The 16,055-nt window shown below is 28.1% G+C and overlaps 1 protein-coding gene across 1 annotated transcript; it reads right to left on the bottom strand.

Annotated features, from left to right (window-relative positions):
- Nucleotides 1–780: 780 nt before the first annotated feature.
- Nucleotides 781–13,427, bottom strand: LOC113374934 (arylsulfatase B-like). Its single transcript, XM_026614894.1, has 10 exons — nt 13,323–13,427; nt 12,566–12,725; nt 10,383–10,613; nt 10,103–10,224; nt 8,557–8,824; nt 8,189–8,346; nt 6,112–6,244; nt 5,567–5,673; nt 4,806–5,088; nt 781–1,064 (listed from the first exon to the last, which is right to left on the bottom strand). The coding sequence occupies exons 1-10, from the start codon at nt 13,425–13,427 to the stop codon at nt 781–783; spliced, it is 1,851 nt and encodes a 616-aa protein (XP_026470679.1).
- Nucleotides 13,428–16,055: the final 2,628 nt, after the last annotated feature.

Consider the following 16,055-nt stretch of genomic DNA (forward strand, 5'->3'; position numbering starts at 1 on the left):
AACTTAACAACTTACTGAAATTTTACGTTCCTACGGCAAGTAGTTTAATTTTAAAAATTCATCAAAGTTTGAAAAAATTATACAGTCAAAATTTGTGTCAAAAGTTGCTTTTGCGATTTGATGAGTCAAACATCATCAATTCATTAAAATTTTAAATAATAAGCTGCAATTTTAGGGCATACAAGCACTTGTCTGTGCATATCATATAATTACAGATAATTTAAATGTGTTTGAGAAAATTCTATTAGAAATACAAACTATTTATAATTTTAATTTTGAAATAAACAGTTAAAAATTTTATTTGAATATCTAATTTTCAATTTCGGTTGATAAAGTCAATTATTACACCTTTCGGAAAGGTCATACAACTTACTTTAAGGCTAAATACCACTTTGATTATTATTATTATCCCTGAACAGTTTGAAATTTAATATGTTAACTTATTTTTCTCAAGTCACACAGAAAAAGTTTATTCAACTAGTAAAAATATTTTCTTTTTTTAATTTATTATTTGCTTTATTCATCATATATAAATCACAATGGATATTTGTATTTATAAAATATCATACTTATGAATGAAGTCAAATATATTTTTTTAAAAAATGAAATAAATTAATGGTATAGTTTAACGATCAATATGATCGGCATTTTATGTAGCATTATAACATTTTACTTGTAAGTTTTGATTGGCCTGGCGTGATTATTATTGAATTTGACATTAACTCTAAATATATTATAATTTACAAATTAATATTTGGTTTCTTTCTTTAAATTTCCAAATTAAAAATTTTCAAAGCTCTCCATATAATCAAAGTATTGACTATTAAATCCAATTTGGCTACTATGCTGAGGTGTGGTCGGATTTTGGTCAAGCCAATGGGACCACGTGTAGTTGTAAAGTTCTGGAAGTCCTCGAGGATCAACTTCCGGAAGCATTTGGGGCATCATATTCGATTTATATTGTACAATTGCTAGCAAAAGGTCATTAACCACGTTTGGATTGTTAGCAGATATGTCTTTTGATTCACATGGATCTTTGCTCAAGTCGAATAAGCACAAGGAATCTAAAATTAAAAATTACATATTAAAATAAACACATTAACAGAAAAAATACAAATATAGAAATAGCAATTACATAAATAAAATCAATATAAATTCTCAATTATTAAAACGCGAATTATAGTTTCTAAGAAAATGTATTAAGATTGGTTTTAACAATATTCCCAGCGTTGACTAATTGTAAGTAAAATTTATTCATTATACGGATCAACCGATTTAAATATTTTAAAAAAAACATTTGATTTGTATCAATGAGGAGACGTGCTAATTAGTTTTTGGCTAAAGCAGGTCCAGCCGTTTCGAAAATACGGGACTAAAATTGCCAAAAATAGTATTTCAGTTTTTGAAATAACGTTCGATTTAAATAATTCAAAAAGCATTTTATTTCTGTTGACAGAAGAAGAATTGATAAAATTTTTGGGAAGGCAGGTTCAGCGGTTACGGAGTTTCAATAAAAAAAAGTAAAAGAAATGCCATTTGGCGGTCAAAAATGATCATTAGACATATGCACATCAAATTATCAGGAATTTTATAGATGTTTTAATAATAAGAACAAATGTTGTTTACTTTTCTATGTATGTATTGCATTTCTATAGGTTCCGTACCAATGTTTATCGCTAAAACAGCTACGGAGCGAGATTGATGAAGTTCAAAGTTTTTAAAAAATTTCAAAATATAAAAAAAATTAATTTCAAAATTTTCAAGAATCTAATTTTATCAAAGTTTCCAAAAAATTCCAAAGCTTTTTTAAGAAAAATAAACGATGCCATGCACCACTAGTTTGATAGGAAATTCTGATGCTTAAGGAGTTATGTTGTGTTATCGAAAGTTAATTGGTTAAAAAACTTGCTCTTGTTCGATAGTTTATTTGTTGTGCAAAAAAAAAAATATTCGTGCTTTATTCTTATTTAAGATCAGATTGAGCAATTTTGTTGTTGTTGATACAACCTTTTCTATTTTAATTCACATTTTGAAACGCATTATACATAAAATAAAACTGCAAAGATTAGTAAAAAAGCGCTGAAAAAATTTTCCAGGTAAAAAAACAAAAAAGATCCTTAACTTGATCCTTGCGGTGCACCTAGATTTATAGTTAATTTGCGCCAAAATAATTTTTATGATTACTTAAATAAAGCTTAGGTTTGGTTGAATTTGCATTAGTGTTCGTCCTCGATTATCACATTTTTCTAATATATCTAGAAGCTTTGTATAAAAAATGTGCACTGTCAAATGATTTATTTTTTACATATCGCAAAATATTGCTGTAAAAAACATGGCCTTTTCAAAAGAATGAATTATGATGTGGTCTGAACTAAACTAACTATAAATCGAAAGTCTTACGAAATCTACGCTGATTTTTAATTAAATTATTTGTTATTGCTCGTTATGAATCAATAAAAGCTTAAGTTTTTTTTAATAAATTAAACAATTATATTTGTTTTTAAATAACTAAGTAAACAAATAGATATTTTGACTGCCATATGGAAAAATAATAAAATATTAAAATCAAAAGTAAATTGTACATAAAACTTCTCATTTATATTCCAAATCATCTAGGCATTCCATTCCATGTCAATAAATTCAAATTAAATTTGACAGATTTACAAATTCCGCGTTTTCGACATAACGGCCGTGAAATGCAAGTGACATATGGCAGTAGCAGGCATAACATTTTATGTTCTTGAACGTATAATATTAAATTTCATTTGATTTTAATATTATATAATTTATGCTTTATTATCACATTGCCCTAGAGCGCGAAAAAGAATATTAATTAAGCTATTAAATACATAAATAAATCGCAAATTATATATATATATAAATATATGTATATTATATATATATATATATATATATATGTATATTTATATATATATATATATATGTATATTTATATATATATATATATATATATATATATTTATATATATGTATATTATATATATATATATATATATATGGGTGGTCCTAAATATGGATGTATTCACATTTTTTTTCTCCCAAATGCTTAAATGCTTCAAAATGATGAAAAATATTTTCTCTAAAAGTTTAAGCTTTTAATATTAACATTAAGATAGTCCGCACTCCAACTAAAGTTCCCTATGGAAATAACTTAGGTAAAATTTCATTTATTTTTTAGAATTATATATTTTAACGACAAGTGAATCAAAATGTTGCATTTACTTATTTTGATCATAAATAAAAAAAATTACAACAAAAATTCGATATATTTCATAAAATAAGTATTTACCTAAGAAGAAGAACCAAGAAACTTTAGTTGAAGTGCAGACTAGCTTAAAATTAATATTAGGAGCTAAAACTTCTCATTTTTGGAAGCAATTTGGAAGCATTTGAGCCTTTGAGAGCACAGAAATTCAAAAATATTCATATTAAAGACCACTCTAATATATTTACCACTCTTATATAAATCGGAGTCAAGATACAAAAGTTGTTACTTTGCAATCGTACTACATTTTTTGGTCTAGATATGTGTTAAAGGGTAATTGTACACATTAAGAGTGTATCAAAACTTTTGCATTTATTCTCGATTATTTATAAAGATATAATACTAAATAAAGTATTATATTTCGTTAGATTTGTCTAAAAATTCTTAGTTTTTCATCCACATATTGCAACTTTATATTATAACAGTCTAAATTCAAGGAAAATTAAAAAACCTCAAGAAATTTATATAGGCACTAAGGTTATCATACGTCCCGGTTGGGCCGGGACAGTCCCGGATTTTCACCTTGCTTTCCGGGTTTTTCTAAAAGCAAAATTTGTCTCGGATTTATATCTTTTGTCCCGGATTGTTCCGGGTTTTCGAAAAACATGAGACTAAATTGATTCTTCGCTCTTATTTGATGATAAAATTACAACTACCCTTCAAATATCTGAAAATATTATGCATAACTAGTATGCTTATATAAAAAAGGCGGGTTAAAATAATAACCTCTCACATTCATAATTTTGAACTTTTATTCCCAATTTTACGAAAATTAACAAAAATTATGAAAATGAACTGCCTGGAATAAAGCAAATGAATGTGCTTATTATTTTTAAATACTTACGAAAAAAATTTAACCAAATTTTGAAAGTTTGAAAGCTAAATTTTTAGATTTAGAAACAACTCCTTTAAAAAGGCGGATTTTCACCAAATACTTAAATAGTATTTGTTATTTTGAAAATACATTAACTTTTTAGCATTCACCCTCTCTCCCCCGTCCCGGATTAGCATAATTTAAAATTACCGTCCCGGATTTGACTTGGAAGAATATGGTCACCTTAAAAGGCACACATATTAAATAATATAATTTGTATATAATTTTATTTTTAATTTTATTTTATAAGTTTTCAAAAACAAATTTAACCCTCACGGTTTACTTTGTAGGATATAAAATGTGTAAATATTTAAGTTCAAATGCAAAGTGCAGATAGGTTTGAGCAGTTATTCAAACTATTATATAAACTCATGAAAAATCATATAAAGTATTATACTTAGTTAGATTCATCTCAAAATTATTACTTTTTCTACCATATATCGCAATTTCGCTTATTCAGCCGATTCGGCAAAAATTTAAGGAAAATTGAAAAATCTCAAAAAATTTAACACATATCGTAATTGAAGACCAGATATTTCAGCCAAACGCATTTTCTAAGATATTTTTTTACAAATTGGCAATTATATATGTTCTGAAATTAGATAACTTATAATTGTCATATGATATAAATATTTTAGTACTTACAATAATGCACTAATGAGCAGGTGCTTTGGAATTTGCTGGAGTCTCTGTTGATACATTTTGGGATAATTTTTTTTCTGTTAGATTTTGCTATACTGTCATTAAAGACAAATCCAATTTCGGCTAAGGCGCGACCTGCTAAACTATTTTTGACCAAAGAAATATCATAAAAGGGCTCATGAGTTACTTCGATTCCCTTTTCTCCACTGTAGAGGTTGGCTTGCCCTTTGAATGCTGGTCCTACAATTAACTTCCAATTGTCGTACTTGATTGCGGAATGTTTTTGCTATTAAACAGAGATAAATAAAATATTAATGTTGATATTTTTATAAAAAAATTAATGCAACTTGTCTTCAGGTGAATATCTCATATATAAAATTATTCTGTAATGATGTATGAAATAATACTCCTCCTAAAGGATTATTCAGATTTTGATAAATCTTTCTAAAGTTTGTTAAGGGAATATTTTAGGATTGTTCGAATTATAGAAATATAGTTAGATTGTAGAAATAAATGAAAAAAATACAAAAAAAAAACGCTTATCATTGTTTGATATTAAAAATATTTAGATACATAAAAACTGTCAGATGTGTAGGATAGGATATTAAAAAATTTGGAACTTAAAATGTAGATGTGGATATACAGGATAACGTCTGTCGGGTTATCAAGTATATATATATATATATATATATATATATATATATATATATATATAAATCAATTATGATAAATTTTAAAATCAATTATGATTTATTATAACTTACTACTTCATCGATGTTGAGAAGCATTTCTCTCCTGGGTGATGGATAGCCATAAATTAAGGATGCAGTTTGATCCAAGCCATCCACATTCAATTGTGAAACATCACCACCTGCAATTTGAAATATCAATAAAATACTACATTGTATAATTTATCAAGCTGATAGGCTCTGTTTAAGTGGGATTTTCAGAACTCCTTAAGAGTTTGTAAAAGTGCAGTTATTAAAATTTCCACCTCTAGAGAGTATTGGAAAAAAAATTATCAGTATTTTTATTTGCCATTATATGATAGAAGTTGGTGGGTGTTTTTAGTTAATGGACTGTATCTTTCATATCCGTATTTTTTATTAATTTGTGTTTTTTTAAAAAATCAGTCATTTACATAGTTTAAAGTTGACTGTATATACTTTGCATTTTAAGTTAATAAATTTGGATAATAGTGCCCCACCAATTTTATTACAATTATTTTAATACATATATTGCTCTGTCATTTCGTCAGTTTTTACTGCTAAATCTTTATTACTTCATGAATTAAAATTGCAATACGTACCAGCAAGAGTTATAAAAGTAGAAAACCAATCAGTAACATGGATCAAACCGTCGTGAATGCCTTTTCCCTGCATCCATGGACTCCATATACAAGCAGAAGTACGTACACCGCCTTCCCACAGAGAACCCTTAATCTGAAATATTATTAATAATTAATTAATTTAAATAATTAATTAAAGAATAAGTATTTAATATATTAAGACTATTCTAGTAATAAATTAATCACAATAAACTCATATAGATAAAATTTTCAAAAAAAGTTGATTTGAATGGAATATTTCGAAATAAATGTTTTTCACTTATTGTTAGAATTGGTAATGAAGGATTAGAGGTCATATATAATAAAGTTTGAAAAAACAGTATAGTCAAAATTGGTGTCAAAAGTTGCATTTATTATGTGATAAGTCAAACATTCTCAATTTATTAAAGTGTGAAATTATAAACTACAATTTTAGGACATATAGCACGTGCCTGTGCAATATAATTAATATAATTACAGATAACTTTTTAAATGTGTTTAGGAAAAAGCGAAATCTTTATTTTCAAAATAAACAATTATAAATTTTATCTAAATTTCTAAATTTCATTTTCGGTTGATTAACTCAATTATTACACCTTTCGAGAAGTTCGTGCAAATTGCCTTCAGAGAAAATGTCACTTTCAACTCGTGTTTAAAATAAAAAATAAATAATAAATAAATATAAATTCGATGAAAATTACGTTACTGATACTGAATATTATAAAATAATATAATATATTCTGTGTATAGTTGTAAGTATTCATTAAAAAATAAATACCACGAAAAATACATTATAAAACAGTTGATGCAACTATTAAGCATGGCTCAACAGCAGTTTAAGTAACTTGGTGTTACTAGATATTTTGATATCCAACTTAAATTTGGAAATTTTACATAATTTCCATATGTCTTAACATTGTGAATTAATATAAAATAATTTTAAAACTAGCTGTAAGTGGAATTCTGTCTTAAGGCAATTAAGGCATCGTGCCTTAAGGCAAATTGCTGGAACTTCCCGTACCAAAAATTATTATTTTTTTAAAAACAATTAACATTTTTGAAAAAAAATTACTTTGAAAGAATAAGATTTTTGAGAAACTATAAATTGGACAAAAAATAACTTTTCTTTGAAAAAAAAAATTTTTTTTTAAAAAAACATTTTTTTTTTGAAAAAAATTTTTTTTTTTCTGTATTTTGACATATTGTAGAAGATCTGAAATTTTTTTGAAAGCAATCGTACTGCTTTAACTGCATAGGGACAAAATATAAAGCGCGTAAGCGCCGCGTCGCTGTCTAACGCATAAGCATTGGTACGGAACCCATAGAAATGTTAACAAAATGTATACTTATTGTTAAAATCTCTATAAAATATCTGATAATTTGATGTGCATATGTCTAATGATCATTTTTGACCGCCAAATGGCTCATTTTTTTACTTTTTCCTCCATATCTCCGAAACCGCTAGACCTACCTTCATGAAAATTTTATCGATTCTTCACCTTGTCAATACAAGTGAAATGTTTTTTGAATTATTCAAATCGGACGCTCCGTTCTCTTAAAAACTGAGTTACCGTTTTCGGCACTTTTTGCCCCGTATCTTCGGAACGGCTAGACCTGCCTTCGCCAAAAACTAATCAGCACGTCTCCTTATCAATACGAATCGAATGTTTTTTGAATTATTCAAATCGGTTGATCCGTGTTCCCGAAATCGTCGACGAAAATTTGTATCCGCACATACATACACACACGCACATACATACATACATACATACATACATACATACATACATACATACATACACACACACACACACACACACACACATACATCCATTTTTTCTAAGGTATGCCAAAATGTTCAGAAACCTTTGAAACGTAAAGATATATAAAAATTTTCATTTTCGATTTTTTTGCGATTACTATAACTTGCCCTACGGGAAGTTAATAACTGCTTTTATTAAATTTACCCATAATTATGATTAGCGGCACTCTTTTTATTTTGGGGTATTTTTTAAATTTATTTTGAAAATTACTTGGTATAGTTAAAGCATCAACTTACGCCTCTTAATGGATAATTTGACGCCCAGTTGGGATATATTCCTGTAGTTGCACCTCCATTATCTGAGCTGAATAGAATCACAGAATTGTGCAACATATTTTTCCTTTTCAGAGCTTCTACTAATACTCCAACACTGTCATCTAATTCACTGACCATTGCTGTAAAAAATAATAATTATTTATAATTGTTGGAATTCACTGACCATTGCTGTAAAAAATAATAATTATTTATAATTGTTGGAAGTATATGTACATTTATATATATGCTTTTGCCAGGCTTATTCATAATTAATAAATCAATTAGAGTAATTTAATAACAATATTGAAATATATTATAAATGGACAAATAAATAACAAGTAAACGCTTACCAGCATATGTCCTCCGATCCACATTTGGAATGTGAGAAAACTTGTCAATAGTTTCTTGCGGCGCTTCCAAAAATTTTCCTTTGTTTGCCGAATGGGGAGCCATATGAGCAACCATCAGAAAAAGTGGGTTTTCCTCTGGTTTTTGATGTTCATTAATAATTCGTTCAGACTCTTGGGAATAAAGCCTTGTTGCGTATTGGCCTTGCAAATCCCATGCGCTTGTTGTATTACGGTAGAAATCATGACCATAGTGAGCCTTTCCATCACTCTGAAAAAAATTTTTTTTTGGAACTACATACTCTATATGCTGTGTGCTATCATATATTCTATCCTAGTATTTATCTCGACAGTGTAACCCAGCGGTCAACCACTCTTTTTTACGTTATATTAGATATGCATATCTAATAGTGCCGACTAAATGTATGTGTTGCAGTAATAGCCACAAATATCATACTACTTGATATCGAGCTGGCTGTGGTTAGAATCGAATAGGATGCTAGTTTGCGCTGCCTTGCGCTCTAAACCACTACACCACCATAAATGTTATAGTTTTTGTAAGAACATATTTGTTCAGTTAATTACTAAAATATGAATCCTACATGGACAATATTTATCTGACATTGTAAAAATTGAAAACAATTTTGTATAAGCAGATCATTAATAAATTCTAACTGCAACAACACAGATGTGATAACACAGGTGTCTTCTACTATTTATAACCAAGTTCATTTATTTCATTTGTTACCACTGTATTCATTTAATGATTCTTTAATTTTAGCATTTAAAATGATGACGCACATTTAGTGTCGATACAAATAAATAATTTTATTATTGAATTAAACTTTTTGTTAATATATGTATTAATATACGTATATATGAGGAGCCAATTTTCCGATAAACAGAAATCGCATGAGTTGGTAGTCACAAACTGACAAAATGCTATGTATTTGCTGTGCGATTGGGCGTTTTACACATACAACTTAACTTCCAAAACGCACAAACCTCATAATTTTAATTTTGGCAAGACTTCACTTATGTGCTTATCAAAGAGACATCAGCATATTGCACTTATGATAATATTGTTGTTTGATTTGTGTCTTTTGGAGGTTAGGTTTTATGTGTAAAACGTCTGATCTCACAGCAAATACATAGTTTTTTGACAGTTTGTGACTATCAACTCAAACAATTATAGACCCGTAACATAAAACATTTATAATAGACATAAATAAAAAACATAAATTTGGTAAACGTTTGCCTTCACTCTATGAAAAACTAATAAGAATAATTAATGAACCAATTCTGCACCATAACAGACCAATGTTGCCAAAGCTATGTTATGAAGAACTTTCTGTACAAAATCGTTCTAAATATTGACTAAAGTCATGTGGTTGCTGTGCAGTCAGGCGTTTATCTCAAGTTGTCAGAAATCCTAACATAGAAACCGCGCAAATGTCAAAAAAACGATGTAAGATAACAGTGTGTTTCTGACACAGCTTTATAACATAAGAGTAACATTGCAGTTTATGTGTAAAACGCCTGAATTTACAGCAAATACGTGACATTTTGACAATATTAAGTATGATTCAGTATTATAATGCATGCAAGTTGAAGCGTGACATGGCCTTGCCATAACATTCGTCTGTTGTGCGGCAAAATCGGCCCATAAGTCTAAATATATGCATAATAATATTTGACAAATCAGTTAGTTGTCCCTTGAATTATAAGACCATCTGGGAAATATTTTCCAGAAATTATATTACACACATCTCAGTACATTCAAGCAACTTGCGTTCAGGCAAACTGCCACTTACATCTAGTTCAATTACTTACAGTGTATTCAGCCAGCACGTGGTCAAAATAGCTTGTGCAACCAGTCCAATAGCCAAAGTGAGAATCAAAACCTCTGTACGTTGGAGTCTCATTGAGAGATCTATGTCCCAAATGCCATTTTCCAACTAATCTTGTTGTGTAACCCAAGTCCTTCAAATATTCTGGTAAAATTTTTCCTGGTGGAAGAGCCCTTACATCGTTCGCCAATAATGGCGCGCCTTGTAAACCTGAAGTATAAAGCCATTTGTTTAACATATTGAATGAACTACATTAACTAACTCTAGGTAATTCATAGTGCAATATTTTACCTTGAAAATAGTATAGAATTTTTTTTATTTAAATCTTTCATAGATGTGCTTTAAAATGCACGTAAACGGTCTGCAAACTCATGAAACATCTATATTATTTCTATACTTATGTAAATGCAAACCTCTATGGTTATGTTTACAATACATGGATAAGTAATATAATTAATAATAGATTTTTTATTTGAAAACTCCGTGTTAGTGTTACAATGGGAATATCACAAAGTTGGATAAGTGGTCAAAAAACTATTATATTCTTCTGAATGATACTGCAATTGATCTCTATAAAGCAGTGGTCGGGAACCAGGGTAAATTACCCAAATGGGGTAAAAATGAATTTTTTGGGTAAATAGTATGTATTTTCAATTGATATTAACTGTATTTGCTACGTAGTTATTCTTATGGGGGTTATCTCTCTTTTTTATGAAAGAATCCTGAAGTATAGCCAATTTTTTTCAAAATTTTTATCTAGAGCATGAAATGAAAAACACGTTCTTTTCCTTTCTTAAATATAAAATTTTAGGTTAAGGTAAAAATGCTCTAATAAATATTTTTATCTTAGCACACAATAGTTAATTTTCATTATTTTCTATCACTTTTATTGATAAAAACATTTATAATTTCATTTCGGATCATAAAACTATTGTAGAAATTGATTTAATACAAAGTTGTTGTAACGTAGTTTTTCATTTGTACGGATTATAATAAATTATAAAGTATATTAAATAATATAAATATAGATTCATTATAATAATATAAATAATATAAATTATTTGTGACAAATATTAAAGTAAAATTTCACAAGCGGTTTGTGGGTTTTAAATTTTTATCATTGGAAAGATAAATGTGAACACTGAATACTGTATAAACAATATTATTAATTTTATTACTTTTTTAAAAAAAAACTTATTCTATGAAAATTAAAAATCGTCTTTAATTATACACGGACCCTGAGATTTAAAATTCAAGTAAATTATGGTCGGTTAGTTTTTGTTTTAAAACAACATCTAAACAGCCTCCAATATAAATATATCCAGAATTGCTATATGAATACATAATAAAGCAAAAATTTTATCATTTTTCATTATTCTAAACAGAAATGTTTGTCAATAAAAATTACACAAATAAAATAAATTAGTATGCAATAATTTGTAACTATTATATATTTCTGAATGATACTCCAGTATGCCTTGAGCTTATAAAGTTTCCTAGAAAAGCATTTAGTAATTTTTGCGGCCAGTGTTATGGATGGAGTTAAAATGCTAATTGGTGATATAATTTTTTAACTTGGCACTGATGATGGGATAAAGAAAAACTAGACCGTAATGTTTTAGTCCACGTTACTTATAAACTAGTTAAGTGTGATGAGCTTGTTTTGTTTTTTGAAACGTCTAGTAATGTTTGCGGTTAGCAAATCTTTAGCACGTTTACTTGGATGGTTGTCTATCTAGCTTAGTACTTTCAAACCTTCCAATATTTTTTGTCACTTTGTGCATACTAGTATCTTGGATAAGCCAATTTGGAACATATTTGGGCGCTATATTTTCTTCAGATATTTATTTTAAGATTGTTGCAAAAATGTTGGCTTTACTTGCGTTACCTCATAGAGATATGCTGTATGTCTATATGAAAATCGCTTTGTATTTTATATGCTTTATTTATAATTTTGCATTTTACATTGCCATCTTCATGAGTCCGTATATAATATAACGAAACCTGGACTTGCCTCACAAACAAATGAAAATGCCCACGTTTTTGGAAATTTCCCGGTATTTTTTGTTACGAAATTTTGAAAATATAACTTATCTTTTTGGAACTTATAAATCTTCCCTTCGATAAATCATTTAATAATAATAATAATGTGCTATAAATACCTGAGTATATTGGATATCTGCCAGTCATTAGCGCTGCTCTTGAAGGCGTACATAGAGGTTGCATATAATGGTTATCCAGTATCATCCCATTGTAGGCCAACGCATCCAGATTTGGGGTCGGAATTTGGTTCGAACCACGAAAACTTACATCATTGAAGCCCTAATGTAATGTATATATAGTAATAAATACTATGTGATAATACTAGCTATAATAGTAATAATACTAGCAATCATTTTTGAATCTCAAACATTTTTTGCGTTCATTATGCTTTATATAGTCTGTTTCTTCAGTTAAACGTGTGACAACTTTTGATTAAAAATTGAATTTAATAAACAAAAATAATGCATGAACACAATGTAAATATGTAATTATTGATTAACGGGAACTTTAGCATGCTCGATTTTGAATTTGGAAAAATTAATTTAAAAACATATTGAACACATTGCCAATGTTATTTACTACTAATCATTAGTTGAATTTTTAATTGTTTACTTTTATTTTTGTCCAAACACGTATATGATTTTATGCAAGTCTAAATAAAAACATTTTTGCAATATATATTCCATTTAAATGCAAATTATTACCTTTCAACATTGAAAATATTTGCTCGATTTTTTCATAATTATATTCATGAATGTATTAAAAATTATGCAGTTCATGACGTACAAGTTCAGTTGAAAAAAAAAATAATCTGGTGGTTTAATGTTTAATAATCATTGATAAAATTAAATTGTTATTAAAATTTATTGAAATTACCATGTCATCAGCCATGATGAAAATAATGTGTGGTTGGTTGGCATCTTGGGCATCACTGAAAACGGCCAAAGCCAATGTTCCGAGTGCGAAAGACAAGATATTCATGATTGCTCGACAGATTTCCTTGTTCTGTAATTTAATTTCAATCTGCATTTTTTTTTAATTTACTTATAATAGAAAATCAGTAGCATTGGTTTTGTAATTAATCCTACGTCCTTGACGCAAGTTGGCAATAATATATATTATAGAATATAAATACTAATATTCAATGGCTGCGTTTTTTATTAGTGTATAAAGATTATTTTTTTTATTATTTCTTCTTACACAATTGGTAGATAATAGCATCATTGATATAATAAAACTCGAATGAGGTTCAAAAAAAATATTCGCATTAAATAAACAATGAATTTTTTTTATACAACTAAATTATCTAAAGTTTTAAATTTATTCACTTGTTAACAAAGATACCAATCAGCAGCAATGTTAGTTGATTCTATTACTTTTAACTATTTTCAATAATCCATAGTAATAACTCTGATATAACCGGCGGGATGTTCTTTCATAGCTACCCACAAAAAAATTACAAAGACTTCATCAGAAAAAGAACTATTATTATTGTTGACTCATCATCTGACGTTAAAAGCCAATTTCGTAATAGTTACAAAAAAAATCGGATGCGAAATTTGTTTGTTGTTATAACATTTTCTTTATAAAAGACCATTCAAAGAACAAGTAGTATTAAATTGAACATTGAATCTATGTTAAATATAAACTATTATCTAAAAATTTAAGTACGTTAACAAGGATACCAATCTTCAACAAAGTTAGTATAATCTATTGTTTTTAATTAACTTTAAATCCATACTATTCGGACAAAATAAAGGTAAAAATAAAACTTGGATAGTGTTTTTTTTTATAGATATCTGTAAAACAATACGAAATTGTATTGTATTTAATGCAAATAATAATTATGCTGTTGCATTATTTTTGAAGAGAGCTTATGTTAAGGTCATATCTGTAGCACCTGGCTTTTGAGATTTGAAATATTAACCAAAATCAAAATTAAATTTCTAAAAGTTTTTTTTTCCTTTTGTTCTTAGTTTTTTTTTTATAATATTAATTAGCTCTAGTAGATACGCCACTGCGGGTATTTACTAACTATATATTACTATATATATTGTCAGCGTTCTCTGCTAAATGTATTAATTCATACCGATTGCAGAATAAAATTGAATTAAAAAAAATCCAAAAGTATTTATCAGTGCAACCTATATTAAAAATATGTGTATTCCCTATTCATATTTATATACTTTGAATATATATTGGAATACAAGCTGTACCCGTTCACGCTTTGCCGTGATTTAGTTTAAATTAAAAAGTTGAACAAAGATGTGTATTTGTTACATTTAGTTTTACATTCCTACTATCTGTTCAACAATTTACCTATTCAACAACTTGTCTACGAATTAACCTATCAACTTGTTAATCAATCTACCATTTTACCGGCTTCCCAATTTACTTATCGACATATTTACCTATCAACGCGTTTCACATGTGTACCAATTTACCTGTCAACCTGTTTATCCGCCTTGTTATTTGTCTATCTTCCAGTTGTCCTGCCTACAATTTTACATATCCTCAAATTTACCTGACCACCAGCTGTTCAACAAATTAGCTTTTCACCAATTTACTTGTCTATCAATTTACCTGTCTACCAATTTACCTATCGACCTGTATATCAAAACACCATTTTACCTGTCATCCCATTCTAAATAGCTTTGTCACCAACATTAAGGGGGTATTCTAGTGTAGAAATTCAAAAAAATCGATTTTTTTTATTTCATATTTTCAAAGTTTAACTATCTAAGAATATGGGTACAAGAAGGTTTTTGAAAATTTGGATTATTTTCGGAGATATAGACGTTTAACTGACTCGGTCTCCATACTGGTTTGGCTTCACGCAAAACTTTAAATGCGTTTTTCTCAGAGCAGACTTTTTCAGTACTGTTGACATGATTTCTCGAGTTTTAATCGACCGAATCACTTGAAATGTTCAGTGAGTCTTGTTTATAGACCTATCTATAGCCCGAACTTGGACTTCCCAAATTCCAATTTTTACTATTTTTAAAAATTCGAGAAACTTAAAAAAACACTTTTTTTTCAAACAGTCGCCAATTTGTAAAAAAAATTTTTTTTACTCATCGCTAGTTTGGGCGATTGCGACATCATTGTAGATTAATAATCTTTTTATTTTTTGCATTTCCGATGGCTAGGAGGGCTGAAATCATGTCAAGACTGAGGTGCCAATTTTTTGAGACCACCCACTTTATCAGCTGCCTGTTTTCACAATTTTCAACTTTTTTATTTTTTTATTTTTGTTTTGTATTTTAATAATATTAATAAACATGTGGTAAAAATGGATAGTGAAAACATTCATTGATTTCTTTTACGACACTTTAAAAATGACCTAAAATTCATCGCTCTACACTAGAATACCCCCTTAAACGGGGAGTGATGTGGCAACTCGAAGTAGAAAATATGATACATAATAAGATCGGAGATCTTAATACAGTTTTGTACATCTCTAATAAGTTTATTTTTTGTTAATACTTTTCAACAGTTTAAAAATGTATACCAATAAACAAAAAAATTGATTGAGAGCACAGGTGTGAATTTAGAAATCGAAACTATATTTACCTAAGTGCTAGATACTCTAATTATTGAAAAATGCGA

The sequence above is a fragment of the Ctenocephalides felis genome, unplaced genomic scaffold (assembly GCF_003426905.1).
Source record: "Ctenocephalides felis isolate EL2017-DRISC unplaced genomic scaffold, ASM342690v1 CF-g0.4_SCAFFOLD_01886, whole genome shotgun sequence".
NCBI classification, from domain to species: Eukaryota; Metazoa; Arthropoda; class Insecta; order Siphonaptera; family Pulicidae; genus Ctenocephalides; species Ctenocephalides felis.

What these genes read in the sequence shown, in the direction of transcription:
- LOC113374934 (XM_026614894.1), bottom strand. Translation starts at nt 13,427, where the DNA reads ATGAATATCTTGTCTTTCGCACTCGGAACATTGGCTTTGGCCGTTTTC. An exon ending in GCTGGCTGAATACACTGTAA is followed by an intron (nt 10,225 to 10,382) that starts GTAATTGAACTA and finishes GCATATATTTAG; the next exon opens with ACTTATGGGCCGATTTTGCC. An exon ending in CAAAATGTCACGTATTTGCT is followed by an intron (nt 8,825 to 10,102) that starts GTAAATTCAGGC and finishes AATTTTTTTCAG; the next exon opens with AGTGATGGAAAGGCTCACTA.